At 40.8% G+C, this 18,209-nt stretch overlaps 2 protein-coding genes across 18 annotated transcripts in view; both read right to left on the bottom strand.

Moving 5' to 3' along the window:
• Positions 1-7,946, bottom strand: part of ADD1 (adducin 1) — a 69,012-nt gene extending 61,066 nt beyond the window's left edge. For 2 of the 12 annotated variants that reach the window (XM_077782728.1, XM_031504588.2), the window contains exon 1: positions 7,807-7,946. The gene's annotated coding sequence lies outside the window, so the exon portion shown is untranslated. Of the gene's footprint in view, positions 1-7,785 lie in introns of all 12 variants that reach the window. The other 10 variants (XM_077782725.1, XM_021550743.3, XM_077782727.1 and 7 more) reach the window with 8 other exon arrangements.
• Positions 7,947-14,430: 6,484 nt separating this feature from the next.
• SH3BP2 (SH3 domain binding protein 2) overlaps positions 14,431-18,209 on the bottom strand; it is a 36,408-nt gene continuing 32,629 nt past the window's right edge. For all 6 annotated transcript variants that reach the window (XM_021550699.2, XM_021550697.2, XM_021550696.2 and 3 more), the window contains 4 exons: positions 17,923-17,978; positions 17,408-17,489; positions 17,134-17,193; positions 14,431-16,717 (listed from right to left, as the gene is read on the bottom strand). In XM_021550699.2, coding sequence (XP_021406374.2) covers positions 16,580-16,717; positions 17,134-17,193; positions 17,408-17,489; positions 17,923-17,978 — 336 coding nt within the window. In that variant the 3' untranslated portion in view covers positions 14,431-16,579. The remainder of the gene's footprint in view (positions 16,718-17,133; positions 17,194-17,407; positions 17,490-17,922; positions 17,979-18,209) is intronic.

The following is an 18,209-nucleotide window of genomic DNA, read 5'->3' as shown; positions in this document are numbered from 1 at the left end:
AGGGGAAAATTACCAGATTACTCTCTCAGATCATCAAATCCTTGAAAGAATAAATTTAGATTTGAGTTTCAGTCAAATTAACTGAATTCATCCTATTCATTAATGACAAACACATCTAATTAAGGATTAAATTAAACAAGCAAAAAGTTTACTACAAGAAACAAAGTACCAAATAAAACATTTCAGACTGAATTACCTCACATTTTCCTTCTATCATAAAATACATATTTGGTATCACAAGTCTTCATACCAGCAGCCAATAATATAATTATTTAAGAAGGTCTAGTTCTGATTAAAGAAAAAAGAAAAAGAGCCATTTGAAATCTGCCTCATTCTTGTTAAGTGACCTGAGTAGCTACACTACTGAAAATGGGCAATAATATGACTTGGGAGTGTAATGAATTTCTGAAAATATAGTTTCAGAACAGAACATACATACATATATACAGAACAGAATTAACATATTTCAACATATGTGAGCACAGTAATGACCCCAAAAATGGGAAGGTAGAAATAAGCTTAAGCTCCTCAAAAAGGTGATACTTTGAAAAACAAATGCAGGTTAACTTAAGTAACTAATTATTCACATGTTTTTAAGTTGTGCAATTTTAAACACTCTTAGTATTTTGGAGTTGTTTTAATAAATGTTTAAATACAAAATGGACACATGTTAATGACTGATTAAAAACGCAAGAACAATGGAAGTCTCTGTCTTTTTGGGAGAGCAGCTATCTCAGTGCTATCACTCATATCAGAGAGGATCCTAAACCCACTGAACCTGCAGATGAAGTGGCAATGCTATAAAGCTACAAAGGTTTAACTTTGACATTGTGAGCTTTGCTTGAGGTGTGGAGAGCTGTCTCCCCACTTCAGTGGTAAATATTGACCCATAAACACTCTAAGCCTCAGGCATCTTTTCCACCAGCCAGAATGTTCAATTAATAAGGCTGCCCTCATAATTTGCAAGACTGCCTAAGCCCAGCTTTCCTGGCTGACATTCAGATTTTAAGCATGTTTCTCAGCCTTCTGTTCACCACTTCTGGCTTTGGTTGACCTGCTGCCAAAACGCTCTTTATTTCCTGGTGGCTGGGCAGGCCAGAGGACAGCTTCAGAGACTACCTTCTTCCAAGTTGTGCAGCAAACTGTTCACTGTGTTCCCTGCTCCTGGCTCCTGACCAAGATTCTGCAGTGAGGAAAAACAGGAGGATGCTGGAAGGACTGTCATTCCATTTGTGCAAAGCAGGGGCACAGGCACCTTCACTGGCCTTTCCTTATTCTCAAACCAACATCTCCACTAACAGACTGGAACTAAGTCAGTGTCCCAGGTCAACAACAAAGACTATGGCAGATCTAGAAGTGGACATCCCACCTGCCAAAACCACTACCCTACGTTGCAACCACAAATTCTCCTTCCAGGGGAGAGGCAAGAAACTCAGTATAAGATGGTCCACATAACTCAGCAGTGTCAAGATTAGTGCAAGTTCTAAAGGAGATTGAAAGCAAAGTGCAAAGCCACACAGACAATGAGTTACAAGTGGAACAGAATCAAAGAACAGGATGACCCTCTCTGAGTCCAAGGCATAGAAACCCACCCACCAACCTTCCTTGATACATAAGAGATGAAACAGCTTTCCTTTGGATGAAGGATTGATCTTATGTCCCATCTCCATTCACTTGCCTTGGGAATGCTCTGCAAAGTTCACTAACTTTTTACCAAAATCCCTATATAACTAAACAGGATAAAAGCCATAGATTTATATGCACAGCTGCGATCTAAGATCATTATTAGTTTATTTTTTCTTCATATTAATAGATTCAAAACTATTGTAATACTGTACCATAAACATTCTACATATCCAAATAAATTTTAACTGTATATTTCTAGCCACGAACACGTAATGAAAAATAATTTACAAAAACAAGCACAATTTTATCATTAATTCACCTATAAAAGACATAGATTTATTCCAAAATATTTCTAAGTCATCAGTTATAACTGAAATCACCAGACTGTCTTTGAAGACTCACCATCTAATAAATTTTACTCTAAGCCCAAGAGGGTGGGTAAAAAATCCAAACAAAAAAATCCTACACTTTGCTATGTACTAGTAGACTTAAAAATAAAATCCACAGTAAGGAAAGAAAATTTACTTTGGAATCAAAATAGAATCTTGTGCTTTACACTGAATCTGTTATTCAAATCATATGGAAATTTGAAATGACATTTAAAAATAAAGTGACACATTAGCTGTGTAGAATTTTACCTGAAAATCATGGAAACCTTTCCAGTAACGGAAAAAAAAATAGAAAAAATAAATGACAAAACTAATGAAACATTATTTGCTACCAACTGCAGTCGCATATGGTTCCCTATTTATCCTTCTGAAGTCGTCGTGTTCCCTGCACACTGTGTGAGTGCCGTGCTCCCCCCTCCCCTCAGCTGAGCCCACCCAGGCCAGCCGGGCAGCGGCAGCGGCTGGGCTGGACGGGCGCTCCCCACGCCCTGGCTGGCGGCAGGTGAGGCGCCCACCCAGGCACACCCTCCTGCTTCCCAGAGCTAACCAGGAGCCTTGCCCCGCCCTCAGCAGGGACACAGCTTGGGCCGTCACATCTCACTACTGGCAGAAACCCTTTGTGTTTCAAGTCACCACTTTCCTGTTCAATTCAGCTGGTGTAGCTAACAGTTTTAGACATTGAAAAGAAAAATAAAGTGAGTCTTTTTAACGCTGGAACACTTTAAGCTGTGCTGATTCAAGGTCACCACACAAGGCTTTGCTAGACAAGATCTTTTGGAGAAAAGAAAAGCCAAGTATACAGTGCCTCTCCATTAATGCACAACAGCAGCAATATGTTTTTCAATGAATTTTAGGTGGAATGGATGCTTCACAAGTGTACACACTTGATAGATTTTCATCAATATTTTGCAGTGACAATACCTGAAGAAATTGCTTCATCTGTTAAAACACTAAACTCAGGGTATGCTTTATTCTTCATCTCCACAGTCACAATGCACCAACAGTGACTTTATGCTCAGTCATTTTTAACACACACACAAAACAGCAGCAAGAGGAAAAACCCCAAACAACAACACAAAACAGCCAACAGAAAAACAGAAAATATAGTTTTCAGGGGTCAAGGTTTTCCTCAACACCTTCTGGTTTAATCTGGCATAAACGGTAATAGAACTGAAATAGTGTATCAGATCTTTCAAGATTCAAGATCTAAAACAAGATAGAAATAAAAAGTATAAAAAGTAATGTAACACATTTGACATTTGTACAAACAAATCAAAAACACCCAGAAAACCTAAGTTTCTATGGCTCCAAGACAAATTACAGTTTTTAATCCAAAACTGCTTTTACATGTTTACTGATTCCAACCAAAAACCTAGATCTGCTTTTTTTTTGCCCCCTAGTCTTTGGAGCAGAACTGCATCACAACAATCATCTACTCATTTGATTTGAAAGTATCAAAAATACCATAAACAGATACTGATTAATTGCATTTACCACTGTTTCCCTGAGCCCTTTACAGCACTTCAGTTAGGTGTATGAAAGAAAAACAAAATGTCAAAATTCTGAAATATTTTACTTCTTATTTTTTCAGACTTCCTAAGTCCAGATCTGAAAATCATACACAACATATGGTACAAAAATCAGTGATTTAAAAAAGACATTCGTCAATTAAAAATGCAAAGGAATGTTTGATTAGTCTGAAGAGCACATATATGCCAAGTCCCAGTTTAAAAGAGTAGCTCATAATATCACAGTTCTAAAACTGAATTGAGATTTGCTTTCATTTATGTTAATTTTTAATTAATCAGCAGGGAAAACCATTCAAATAAGTGATAGTGAAAAATTCTTTTGATGTTTCACTTGTTAGTGCAACCGATCTGAGTTGGAAAGGCTGATCTTTCGCTGGATAACAACTGAATCCAGCAGAGAAGGCAGAGATCATTTCTCGGAATGCAATCAAATAAGCAAGGTCAAAGGGAGGAAGTTGGGAAGGGACCGAAGCAGTTGTTACTCCTGTTTGGCTACACCTCCAAGGACAGCGTTCTCAGTTTCTCTGAGAGGTCAGAGTCAGTGCAGCAGCACACACACACTGGTCAGACGGGCAGTGGTTATTCAAATCCATCTCTGCACTAAACCTTCACCTGCCCTGAAGCGAGGAACAGTCAGACTTTGAAATTCCCCAGAGGAGCAGCAATACTTAAACGCATTCAAGACCAGGCCCGTTGGTTGGGATGCTGAACCCGAGTCCTCGTGGCAAATGACACCATCTCAGCTTCCACCTGATTTGAAAAGCAGTACTTCTGAAAAGGGCGTTTCCTGGAGTCTCTTCCCCTACAACATTTGTAACTACCAACCACTAAACCTTCTGAACTGACAAGACCACAGTAAACAACATCCACTGCGTGGTGAGGAAAGAAACCAATTACTTGCTTCAATATGACTAAAGATTGTCAAGATTATTCTCAATAAACAACAGATGCTTACCGAGATGGTAACAGATGTTATACATTCCTACAGAACCCTGTTACTGTATACATGATACTTTGAAGTGATAGAAAAAGTAGCCATAGAAAAGGGAAATTTTAAAGTAAAAATTACTAGAGATCAAAATCTGTATAACCAGTACTTTTCAAGCATTACTACTTCTAATGAAAAGCTTTCCTGAAGGAATAAACTGGTTCATATGCTTTACATTTTACACCTTTCTCTACTGACAGGTTTGTACAGCTGCTGCTCTCAGCCTTAGCAAAACCAGAGTATTTTTGAAGAGAAATGCTGAATAAGCAGCAAGACTAGGTAATATTTTCCTATTCCCCTGAGGAGGCTGATTAAATTATATGAATGAAAACTGCCTAACTTAGGTAATCTAGGGACTTCCACTAATTTTAAAATATACCTGCTTTTGAATCTGTTACTACAGAAGATGCATAACTCTACAGAAAAGCTTCAGACAGGTTCCTCAGGAGATGTCAAATGACCGGCACAATGGAATCAGCAGAGTAAACTTACTTTCACATCTGCTCACAATCACTTTCCAAATACAAAGCACATACCACCCTAAAACTGCCAAAGAAATATTTAGTTGCAGTCTGAATTACTGATATAGTGCTATTTCACAGAACACTTTCTGTGCTGCAGCATTGTCCAAAAGCTCTAATTTAGGAGCCACCAAAATCAGAAAATCAGCATAATTTTTTCTTCATGCCCCCATACCTCAGGTATCTCTCTCTGCTGCACAGCAAAGAATTGATTCACTCTACTTCACTGAAGTAGTGGGCAAGTTTTATTAATATGCATTTTTCCCTCAAAGCAGGAGTGGCTCATTTGCACAGCAACAGTTTGGAGTTTACAGATTACTCACAATTCACCACTGCTACAACTCTCTATTAATTAAGAAAGCTATTTCTACCAGTCAGAAAACCAGTGGATACAAGATTTACTGCCTAGGCTCCTCAGGAAGCACTTGTCACATAGAAGCTGTATGCATTGTAGCAATCAGCATGCTAAGCAGTCTTCTCCTAGTTTGAAACTTTCAGTTCTATTATTTTATTATATCTATTAGTAAAATTGGCTACTTCAAAATTCTTTTTTTTTCCTCCTCTACCAAGTCAGGGAATGTTGGATGAGATTTGCTACAGGCAGTTCATGCTGTGAAACTACACTTCAAAAACCAAGACTTGGGGCAGAAATGGTTTTAGCCAAACTTCTGTCAGAGTCTCTCAGTGCTCAAAGGAGCTTTCTCTACCTAATTTCACCAGATGATCCAATTTCATACACAGAATCACACACCGGTTTGGGTTGGAAGGGGCCTTAAAGATCACCTAGCTCTGAACCCCCTGCCATGCGAATCTTCCAGTAGACCAGGTTGCTCAGAGGCCTATCTCATGCATGCAAAATAACATTTAATATTGATGGTGAATCTCAAAGAATAAGAGTTGAGTCATTTTCTGTTGGATACATCTAAAAAAACTGTCATGGAAAAATACTGATTCAGTAAATGACCTCTTTCACTCTGCAGCATTAGTGAACCATACTCTAATGAACTTACTGGCACAACATGCCAGCAAAAATACTTGCTTCAGATGAAGCACATTCAAATTTTTCACACTTATAATCATCTACCACAGAAAGAAAACATTCAGTTAACACAACAGTTTTTTGTATAAAAAGCACTATTCGCATCATAGAGCTTCATACCAGTAAAACTACAAGACATTTAAACATGCAAACACAGTAATGCACATATTATCTTGCTACAGAAAAGATGTAAAATCGTGCAAATGCCTCTCCCTTAAAACTCTCCTCGGAAAACCACCAAGTTTAAATTCTACGAGGCAAATTATACAGATCATTACATTCACTCAAGATTATATCAAATTTGCTGGCATCAAATCTGTTTACTGAATATAAAAAAATACCAAAGCCACCTGTTTCAGAAGTCTAGTCCACAGTTGCATTTTTTCCTAATTTATTACACAAGTGCTATTAAAAGAGTATTTCCCTACTGAGAAACATAATATTTATACCATTATATTTAATTAACAAAAATGGAAGCCATTCTTAGAAATAATTTGTATGCCTTTAAAATAAATTCTTTTGCTGTATTAAAAAAAAAACACCAAAAAACGGAATTTGTGACAATTAAGGACTGGCACATATAGTCACGTTACAAGAAGCAGAGCTGTAAACAGCCTGTCTGCAGGGAGATACCTGTAGCTTTCAGCAGAGCACAGAGGAATTATCCAGCAGCAGTTGCAGTTTGAAAATTCATAAGCTCAAGGTAGACATATTTCGTAAAACTCGTAATAAAAACGTTAAGTTACAGTGCAAGAAAACTGAATACCTTTTGGTTTACGATAATGTTGTGATCTACAGCAACTTTCCACAATGCAGGGAATAAAACAAAACCAGCAATGAGCTTACACCACAGAGCTACAGCAGCATCTCACGAAAGATGTAAATGTAGTGCTATTCCTAGCCCCCATCTCGACACAGCCGTGGACATTTTTCCAGCTTGACTGGATTTTCCCCCTCCCTAATTGCTAGTTTTAACTAAAGCCAACGCAGATTAAGAATCAACCCTAAAAGCAGCACAGCGAGTGTGCAGCAATTACGTGCAGAAAGGCATGTGACATTTTGTATCAAAAGCAGAAACGCTAAAATGTAGATACCCCTTCCAGCAGAGAAAACAAAACAACTGCCCGCCTGCTGCTGGTGCCCCGCCAATCCCCAACACCGCGCAGACACACATCCCAAATCCTCCTTCACTCCTACGTCCTCTGCGGACGATGGCTGGGACTCTCCAAAGCCCGCATTCCGCCCCGCACAGCCCGCAGGTCGCCTCGGGCTGGCAGAAGGGGCAGGCGAAGCACAAGGGCGGCGGGGGCAGCGCCGGCAGACGCAGCGCTTGGGTGCAATGGAGATTCCAGCGCCGAGCGGCCGCAGCATCCCGGCGGGCGCGGGATGGGCGCCGCGCCGCCCGAGGCAGGGCTGGCAGCACGCTGCCCCCGCAGCCCGGCCCGCAGCCCCCCGTCCTGCCCCCGCCTTCCCGAGCCCGCCGCAGCCGCTCACCGCACGCACCCTGCGCGCAGATGGCTTTTCAGCGCGCCCCGCCACGTTTTCCAGGCGGACACAGCCCCCACCGCCCCCCTCCGGGCTTAACGAGCCGGTTCCCGTGTCTGCGCCCCAGCCTCTCCTCCCCTCCCCGCAGCGCCCGTCTCCCCCTCACAGCCCGCCCGCCGCCGGCTGCGCCCCTCAGCCTCCTGCGCACCGTCACCGCCGCGCCGCTCACCCCAGGCAGACGAGAACGGGCGAGAGCGAAGGGGCCGCCGCGGCCGGTCCCCTGGCGAGGCTGTCGCTGTCTCGGTCCCTGGTGCCCTGGCCAGGCTGTCGCTGTCTCGGTCCCCGCCTCCCGCCGCTCCCGCCGCCCCCTCAGGCACCGAGCGGCCCCCGCCCGTCAGGGTGCGGCTTCCACAGCCCGCAAGCCCAACAACGGCGCCGCCCATTGGCGGGAGGGCGCGCGCCCGCCGAGTAAGCGGCTCTCCCATTGGCGGAGGGGGGCGAGGGGCGGTGCGGCCGGGCCGCCCCTGGCGGGTCCCGCGGCTCCGGGAGCGCCGGGGGGCCCGGGCGGCCGGGAGCGGGCTGGGAAGAGCGTTCGGACACAGCGAAAGGCGTTCTGGCGGCGCTGCATCCCAGCGGAAAGGAGCGGCGCGGCGCTGGGGTGCTTATCTCAGAGCGGGCCGGGAGATAGGCGCAGGCAGACGTCGCTAATCGGCGAGGGCGCGCTGCGATAAGGGCTCGTTATCGCGCCGCGGTGGCGGTGTCCGATCGCTGTCAGCTCCCAGCAAGGCCGGGGCGATCCGGGAGGGCAGGACTCACTGGAGACACCTGTCACAGCCCAAGGAGCTGAATCCTCCGGGTGTGAAATGCCAGGCTGGCGAGGAGCCGCGCGCTTGTTTGGGGACGTGCGCGGATCCATCGCGCGGCTTGTGCGGAGCAGCCTGCGAGAGCTTTCTAAAGCGCCCTCAGGCCTCCCGAGGCCTTCGGGGAGCTGTGCCTGGTGTAACCAGCACCAACTGGAAAGTTAACTTCTTCCTCGTACCTATTTTATGTCCATTTGTACTGTCGTTTCTCTATAATTTTGATTCTGCCGGTCTACACATCTGCGTGTTTTACAGAATTGCTGCCTGCCACGGGACAAATGAAGACTTGGTGGGCTGGGAACAAGCTCTCAGAAACAGTAAACCCTTCTCTGCTATCCACAACCCTCATCCCCAAGTTATCTATATGTAGAGAGGACTCCAGCAAGTAGAACCTGATAGATTTCAGGATCCACAAATTCCTCCTGTGGAATACGGGAGGAATCTAGCCTGCTCCAACCATCTCCCCCAGGGAAACACATCCACTTACCTAAAAGCAGGCCACAGAGATATGCATAAACTTGTCTGTGAATTCAGCCACCAAAAGTGGTGGTTCAGGTGTCAAGTGATGACACAGAATGATTACCACAAATCTGACAATAAGGCCCTACTGGACTTAGATCTGCCTAATCAAAATCATCCCACAGCTGGACATGTGTTAGTGTAATTACTAATGATTAGCAAATTGTGTCTGAACATTTTTTGTAAGAACTGTTTGACACTTTAACATCATTTCACCTGCCTGGTGCTGAACCTTGTAAACCCAGTGGATGTGTGTACATACATGGCAGCATACTCTTGTCCCTGCTCTGCACCTGCAGACTCCAGCCAGCTGCCCCATGCGGTGTTTTTTCTTTGATTACTTGCCAAAATACTCCATCTTGGCATCTCTCTTCCTTTCTTTCCCTTTCTCACCAAAGCATTTAACTCACAGAGCTCTCTCTCTTGTCTCAGAAAGTAAATGAGAGAATGAATTCATATTAGAACTAACTCAGCAAAAAAATACTGCTTTGTTTCAAAGTTAATGGGTTTCCTCTCCAGCTCAGTATGTGGCTCTAAGACCAGCAGTGGCAGGAAGGATGGGGATGTTGAGGGCAGCAGCAGTGCCCAGGGCTGGGGGAGGGCAGGGAAATTTCTTTCTCTGGCAGTGTTGGCTCAAAGTGTTTGTGTAACTGCAGGGTGCAGTGACAGGAGCAGCTTGAGCTGATCAAAGGATGTCTTTTATCAGCTCCTCTTGGCTCTTGTGCTGCTGGTGAGTGCTGTTCCTTTACCTTTCTCTTCTGCTGTCCTACTTTGCGACCTGCCCAAGGGCACAGATTCCTACAGTCTCTTTCCAGCTTTCCCCCGCCCCTTGCGTTATCTCCGATAATCATGAGGCCACTGTTTCACATGGCTAATCTGAAGGAAAAATTGGGGAGGGGTGGTGGGGGGCAGATTCCTGGTGGATCAACCATCTCCCTCCACAGGCTGAGACTGTGACTGATGAGTGACTGTGTTTATCTTCCCTGTTCAGTTTTTGGCCTGCCCAGGTTCCTGACCTGCCTCTGCCCAGCTGCAGGAAGGGCAGTGCTGTGCAATGGCACAGGTAGGGTTACATGGGTAGAAACTCAAGGGAAGGCTCATAAATACTGACACACACTAAAGCTCTGTGCTCTGCTGCAGAAAAAAGACAAGAGAATATCAAAAAGCACTTCTGCATTATTTAAGACATGAAGAACTTGTAGTTGTTAACTCTTACCAGCTGGGTTTGCAGCATTACAGCTACAGCAAAAGGTACAATGTGAACTACACTGAGTGTTTCAGCCTGCAGTATTTGATTCCTTCAAGATTTTGGGGTGCTGGTGAGGGTTTTGGGAAAATGACCAAGGCAAGCTTGTTGCCAGTAGGCTTCCACTTGCCATATGCACATGTACTGGAGAATGGTTACTGGCTTTCAAATAATAGTTGCTCTCCTCATCAGGCTCCAGCAGCAGCAGCAGCACTGGACTCAACTTACATCACAGTCTCAAATCAAAGAGTCAATGTGAATGTATTAATTTACAAATTATTTTCATGTGGCTTTACTAGGTAGCAGAAAAATAGTGCTGCACAATTGTTTTTATGCACCTGACCTCTTTACCTGGCATTAGCACTTTTTGATGCTCAGGTAGCTTCTAGCTACTAGCTACCTGAGAGAAGCACAGCACTAGGCTGATGTCCTACATCTGGCATTAGGACATTTATCTTTTCCTTTATATGGGGTGTGTTTATTCCATATAAGCAGTTCCAGGTCAGTTTTCTCACCTATAAACAGGGACTGATAGTAAGGTAGTAGTATGGTAGATTTTTCTCTCCTGACCTGCCAGAACTGTTCTGTCCTGACAGTCTGTTGATCAGGCAGGACTTGTTTGCCTGCTGTCATCACCTGTCTTCATCTCACACAGACCTACTCCATTTTTCAGAAAAAGTCCTGGATCCTCCAATTAAAGCAATGCCAGTATGTGAATTTTCTACTGCTTTTCCCATGGGCCTTCAAAAGGAGAGTCCTAGCAGCAAAACTTCCCTGTGCCAGCAAAGTAAAAACCAGTCCCTGGCCAGTCATACCAGAGTTGGAGTGTTGGGAGGGTGTGTGGGGACAAACACAAGTTACCTGTACAAAATAGCCCAAGAACAGCCCTATGTGTGCTGTGTCTCTCATTGGCACCCAGGACTCTGCTGGAAATGGGACAAGGGAGCTTACACACATGCAGCATTACTAATGAAAAGCTCATGAGGGATTTGTCTTTGAAATTATTGCATTTAAATGCTTTTTTTTCAATGTTATGTAATAGGTTATCTTAATTTCAGCTGTGCATAACACCAGTAATATCTCATGGTTTATTTGTAGTATTACTAAAGTTGGTGATTATATATAAGGTTATGTCTGAAGTACATGAATTCTTGTTCTTCAGAGGGAGCTCTTTTTTGAATTTTACTAATTTATGCAAGGAAGGGACTGGAAATACCATGTAGAAACAATTTTAATGTAGGTTCAATAGAAAGATTACATGGAGTAAAAAAGTGCATTCTAGTCTACTTTCATCTCTCTCCACAACCAAACAAAAACACATCTAAGGTTTGTTTCAGCTGGAAAAAAATTAAAATTCAGATAACCGAAACAGCAGGTGGACAAAGGGGCAGAGCAGCTGGAATAGGCCCATACTAAATGTTGCCAAATTGTATACAATCTTAATCTGAGAGGCCACTTTGGCTTTAAGTTTGAAAAATGTTGACTTTATGCTCAGGGGACATGGAGAAATTTTTATACATGATTGAGATAAAATGTGAAGGGAGCTATATGGTTCAAGCTCATTAACAGCACTTGCAGTTAAACAAAACCAAAGGTGCAATGATTGCTTTACACAAAGGAACTCCAGCAACCAACATTCTCTTTAATGTTGCAATATTTCTTTGTGAAGGTTAGGGCTTGTTTTTCCAAAATGCTTTTCCAAGTAAAACCAATTAATTTAATTGCAACCTCTACAACTTCCTGAGTATCATCTGCCTTCTAGTTGTATGTTCACTGTTAGTTGCTTAGACATGAATTCCAGTGTGACTAGAGCAGCTGCAAATGTTTTTAGCTGCTCTGTAATAGCATCTTTATCCTTAATAGTAGGAGAAGGCAAAATGTCATTAAAAGAAGTTAGAACTTTTGAACTAACTTTAGAACTATAAGCAGACTCGAGGGTAAAACAGAGAAAGGAAAAACATATCAGGGCAAGTTCAAACTAATGAGGAGGGCTGAGAAGCATAAGAAAAATATTTTAAGATAGCTACTATTTTAATTATATACATGAGAAAGTTAATTAATCTTGAGAGAAGCTTTGTAATATTAGAATATCAAATTTTTAATTCCCTACATTTAATTCCCTCACATTTAATTTTTAAATGGCACAATTTCAGCAGTACTCCCATGGTTAGGGTGTGGCTGTCATTTTCTTGGAAAAATAAATCAGCATGAAGGTTAGTACAGTGCAAATGAATGTAAATTAAAGCACAACATAATCAATGAAGCCTAAGACAGCTTGTGAAGCCACAGCTGGAGCACCTTTCCATATTGGCCCTGTAATAAAACTCTTTAAGAACTTTCCATGGGACAGACTCTCCTGTTTTCTGTGGTGCTATGGTGGCATCACTGGCCTTCAGTTCAGGTGCAAAACTCCAGCCATGCAAAAGGCTGTCCAGACCAGAATTTCAGTGCACATCAGCCAGCCCAAGAACCAGCTTTCCTCTTGTTTTATATATCCAGCCATCTCATCCTACAAATGGTTTTTAACACTGTCATTTCTGTAAAAAACCAACTCCAGGAGAGATATATGTAACATTACATTAAAAGTGATTCTTTGATATATCCAAGATTACATGCCTCTCAGGACCACATCATCAGCCTGAGAGGCTGAATTAACCACTTCCTGGGAACTAGATACTGTAAGGAGGAAGATACAAGTGAGGGACAGTAGTGACCATCCTGTAATTACAATACAGGAATGGGAACCCTGAAGGAATAGATTTGGAGGTGCCTGTGCTACAAGGCTTACTCCATACCCAAAACCTACTGAACATAAATCAGCCCATTCAGTTTTAAAGTAAGCTCAAATGCTCTCCATCTAGAAGTTCTAGTAGTGTTTGGTACTTGATATTCTTGGTACTTTTAAGTATAGTAAAAGGACTATAAGCTCTCCCACAGGGGGTCTGTAATTATGAGTATCTCAATCACTCCCACTGGTAGGAAAAAAACCCCTCCTTGACTTCAAGGAGGTATTTTATAAGATGGAAACTATTGCAACATTTACTTGCTGCTAGGTGAAGTATTTAATGTTCAGAACAGCTGCCTAATGTTTCACAATGTGCATAAGTTTTGGCGATGCTCAGATGTCCATTTTGTAAATTCTACCTCAAAGTTTACTTTAAGAATTATTTTAACACAGAAAGATTAATTTATCTCTTTGTTCTTTAGGTTACAAGACATTCAGATGAGCAATTCTGCCAAACAATATTGCTACTTATTTGAGACAAATGAGCCAAAAGAATCTTAAGTTTCAAAGACCCAGCCTATTAAGTTCCACTTGAAGTTAGCTTTGATCTTCTATCTGAAGTCACTTAAGATTGATTTGTCCCAAATGACTTCCACACACATGCTCAACTGCTGGATTCCTGTTGTGTGGAACAGGCTAACCAGCAGATGTCCCCAAATTCTACATAATCTCACTTTCAGTTCCCAAAATCTTCAGCACCCTTTTGCACATTCCAAAGGATGAAGCCACTTGAGGCCATTAATATTCTTGCTACTTATTCACATTCTGAGGTGGGCAAAGCTTGACTGCTGACACAATGCACCTCTATTGTCACAGAAAAATTGTTTGGATATTGGTTCACTTTTTATGACATGCTGCCATTGATTGTTCCTTGTTTTATTTTCAAAAGCACTCTTAATATTTTTTTCCTAGAACAGCAATCCCCATCCAAATATGATCTGTAATACTTTTATCTGGAGGTTCAGTCACAGAGGCAAGACTTTTTCCAATATCAATGATTTTGACTTGGATATTACAAAAACTCATTAACTACATCCTTTATGCACATCAAATGCTGCTTTTACAATTCCCCACAAACTATTTTAAAGCTAAGGAGCTTGTAGGAGGTTGTAGACACAAAGATTGCTTGCTGGTGAAGGAATGAGGAGAGGCAGATTAGTGAGAAATAGAGGAGACATACTTAGCCATGCGTTGTAGCTGTGTCTTTCCTCCCTACAAACACCAGAAACTCACCTGATTTGTTATAAAGCAGACTAGACTAGTATGTAGGAGCAAGAGGACTAAAGAGTCTGAATTATTGCAGATTTGTTTAGAACATGAAGATTTGCTTTTTAGGGGCACTGAAAATTAATTCCTCTAATTCCACTGTTAGAAGAACACAGGTATGAACAAAACCATCAGAACACACCCCTGTGAAATGAAAGACAATTGCACAAGACAAGGTGGACTGGCATTGAAAGTTTATCCACTTCAGAAATCTATACATTTAGATACAAAAGGGAATTACACAAAAATTTACATATTTGCAACTCTCATATTACACAGGTAAAGAGCGTGTTACGGTTTAAATGGATGTTTACAATTTAAAAATCTTCTGAGTATAAGTTGAGCAAACAATCAAATATCTGAATAGGGCCACAAAGAGAGCATACCATAAGTATGATTGTCATAACACAATGAACTCAATTATTTCCAGACAGGGAAAATCTTACTCTATAGACATTTGTGAATATTGCAAGAGACTTGAACTTACTCTGATATACATAAAAGTATTTGCCAAAAAAGTTTTTAAAATGCTGTCTTGGCTGAACCTTCTTTAGAGAGGGTTAATATCAGGGTAGTGCATCACAGGGATACTAATTTAAAATAAAAGGAATTAGACTTAAAATATCCAACATTCAACAAAATCTGAATTTTAAGTACTTCACATTCTTTACACACATAAGTCCTATTACAGCGGGAACAGAGATCAAAAGACTGATGTTGTGTATGTCTCTGTCTCTTGAAAAAGATGGAGGCAGAATTTCCTGCCTCAATTCCTGTGTATCATCTTCATATGCCATCTGATTAAGGACTAAATCCTGGTTTATTGTTTTCATAAAAAGAAAAGCATTATTCTGTAATAGTTTGGTTATGATTTTAAAGTTGTGACCATCTAACAAGATTAAAATGGGCATGTATAAACTTTAAAAAGGTAACAGAAAAAAGTTTATTAATAGAAATTCAGATTGATAAAAATCTAAATACCTTCTCCTGTTTCAGGAGTAGTTAAATTATTTACTATTGTTACGAGTATTGTAAACTTATTATTAGAGTATGAGACCATTATGACACTATTTTTGGATCAACAGAATTACTTAAGAGGTTATTAAAATTAATTTCTCCCCCATATTAAAATTCAGGAATAGAGTAATTTTGGCATACATGTCAAGCCCTTGGATTTAGGACACCTGTCCCCAAAATATTAGGGAAATAATGTTAAAAGCACCCTGGTAATGTCTATCACTGACAATAGATTAAAGACAGATTTTTGTTTTGCATGCAACTACAAACTGAGTAGAAATTTTAATGATAAAATAAGTCTTCGTACCAGACTAGGGTAGTGTGTTTTGCCCTACAACAGAAAAGAATGCATCTGGCTGACAACAAAATGTGACCACAAAGATTTTTGGATTGATAGTAGCATTACAATCATGGTTTGGTTCAGGTGGTTTTTTGTGCTTTGTTTTAAAGAACCTTTGACTATGGCAATGCGAGATAAAACTGCTAGTTGGAATTTGGAACATTCAAATGGCTCCCTTCCCTTCCCCCAAAATCTGAAGTAGCCCCTTCTCTTTTCTCATACCCTTTAAAAATACCAGTGGCATGAACCCTTCCAGTTCAAAACTAGGTAATGGGGCTCCCATGAAAGCCAAATCAATATTGTTCCACACATGTTGTGCATGTTATTAAGCAGTATGTGGGATGCCACACCCATATCAGCCAGATAGTACCTGATAGTAATTACTGTACTCAGAAGGTACAAGGACATAAGAGGTGGCTTAAAAAAAAGCCTAATTTCCTGATCATCTTCACCTATAGTAAATAAAATAATTTGCACAGAAATCTTCATTATGTACACATCAACTATACAAGTAATACAAAATATCTCAGTTCAGCACCAATGCTGACTTTAGGAGCAGTACCTCCAAGTCAGAGTATTAGTATTCCCTGTCACAATAAATTCTGACATACTTCCAGAAGTGTCCATTTGTTAGATCAGCTGTATTCAGATCACTTCTCTGTTCACGTTCATCTTCAACATTCCAAGGAGATTAGTAATAGCAGCAGTTTTATAAAAGGTGTGGGTATCCTGGACAGCTTTCACAGCCAAATCAGTTCAGATCTTTGTAAAAAGAAAGCCCATGAAATCCACTGATCTGGACTCTAAGGTTTTACCAGAAGTTCATTAAATGGAATTTATATAACAATTTATGTGAGAATAAAAGGTGGAAACAGATTCAGTTTGTGTGTGCAAACAGCAGGATGTCCAACAGTGGTAGGAGTCCTGTCCTCAGGGGCAGCAGGGTCTCAGTGAGCCATGGCTGTCCTGTCACCTTGGCTTAGAGTAACCATAAGGACACCTGAGAATCAGGCTGTCATGACTGGGTAAGACATGAGTGCTGTAGTACTCCACCAAACTTCCCATGTTCAAAAACAGGATGTCTGAATCCAGGTAAAACTTGCTGTCCTGTTATAGAACAAAAAGATATGTAACCATTGACAGTAATGTTTCCAGCTCAGTGTCTAAAGGAAAAAGGGCCAGAACATCATCATAAGAACTAAGTTCTTTCAAATACACTATTCCTTTGCAAACTAGTCAGTCATACAGATAAGTCCAAATTAAGCTCAGGAATTTACTAGGATTTGACTGGGGCTGAAATTTATGATGATACATGATACAGCAATTAGAAAGCCCAGATCTGAGTACTTGAACTTTTATCCTAGAGCAGATACTTGTAAATCAGCTGATTTTTACTGTCAGAGGTGGGAACAAATTTAGACTTTAACTTGTTAGTTCTGCTATTTACCTTTTATTTAGGCACATTCATTATATACACAGAGACATATGTAATCTAAAGATGCATATGTAGCACAGCTACTGACCTTTTCAAAGATTCTGTAGTTTCTCACTTTTCCTGCAGGTTCATCCCATACAACCAATACCTTGAAAAAGAAAAATGCAATGTATTCAGTCTATGCTACCAGCCTAAAAAGTTTTTTTTTACAATCACTGACACTACAATAGGGATTCTATCATATTTGGTTGCTTTAAGAAAATACCACATCTAAATGGTTAAGTGGTTTAACAAATATATAAAATGCAGTATGTCTCAATCAAGAAGCTTTTTGGAGGTTAGACTCAGAAATTGCAATTTACCTTTCCAGGCTTAGTAGATGAGTTCCTAATACAGTACAATCCATTTTGTGGTTGTCCTTGTGGGCTACTAGCTTTAAATATCCTAAAAAGAATAAATAATGACATATTACAATTATTCATGTACCTGTTCTTAGCACTCAGATAAATCCAATACCTACTGTCTTAAAATTCTCAATACAAATATCTGGTGTGGGTGTAATAATTCCTAGTAGAACATAGCTGAAAGAAAGTCACTGTTCTAGCACCTGAACCAGCAATGCAGCACAGATCATCTGGCTCTCTGGTTCCATCCAGCATCCTGTCAAAACTACTTCCTCCAGATGGAGCCAAATCACATTGCATTCTCATCTGTCAATTACTATATGACCATTGAACTAACTTCTCTAGAAAGTGATTTGCATATTAAACATTTTAGTGCATGTTTTAAACACAAGTTTTCAGAATTATCTTTGGACTACAGTTCAGTACAGGTTTTTGTAGGACTTCTAAGGAACTATTTTAAAACCACATTTTACCTTTCAACTTCGAAGGATTCAGAGGTATTAAGAAATATTGAAACAGGCAGCCCAACCTGTAAAAAATATAAAGAAAATAAATCACCATTAAGTCAACGACAACTTAAAACCCTAGCAACTTGTTATGCAAATAAGATACAGCCATAATCTAAAATAATTAATGGTGATTTAATCTTCACTCTTCTTTCACCTTTATATCCAATCTTAAAACTCTGTAACTTATCAAGGCATTCACTAAAGCTCAAAAAGAAATGAAAAAAACTACACAGCACTGTGTTTTCAGAAAG

Source organism: Lonchura striata, chromosome 4 (genome assembly GCF_046129695.1).
Source record: "Lonchura striata isolate bLonStr1 chromosome 4, bLonStr1.mat, whole genome shotgun sequence".
Classification (NCBI taxonomy): Eukaryota; Metazoa; Chordata; class Aves; order Passeriformes; family Estrildidae; genus Lonchura; species Lonchura striata.
Note: the sequence above shows the minus strand (reverse complement) of the source record. Positions and strands in the feature narration are given on the sequence as shown.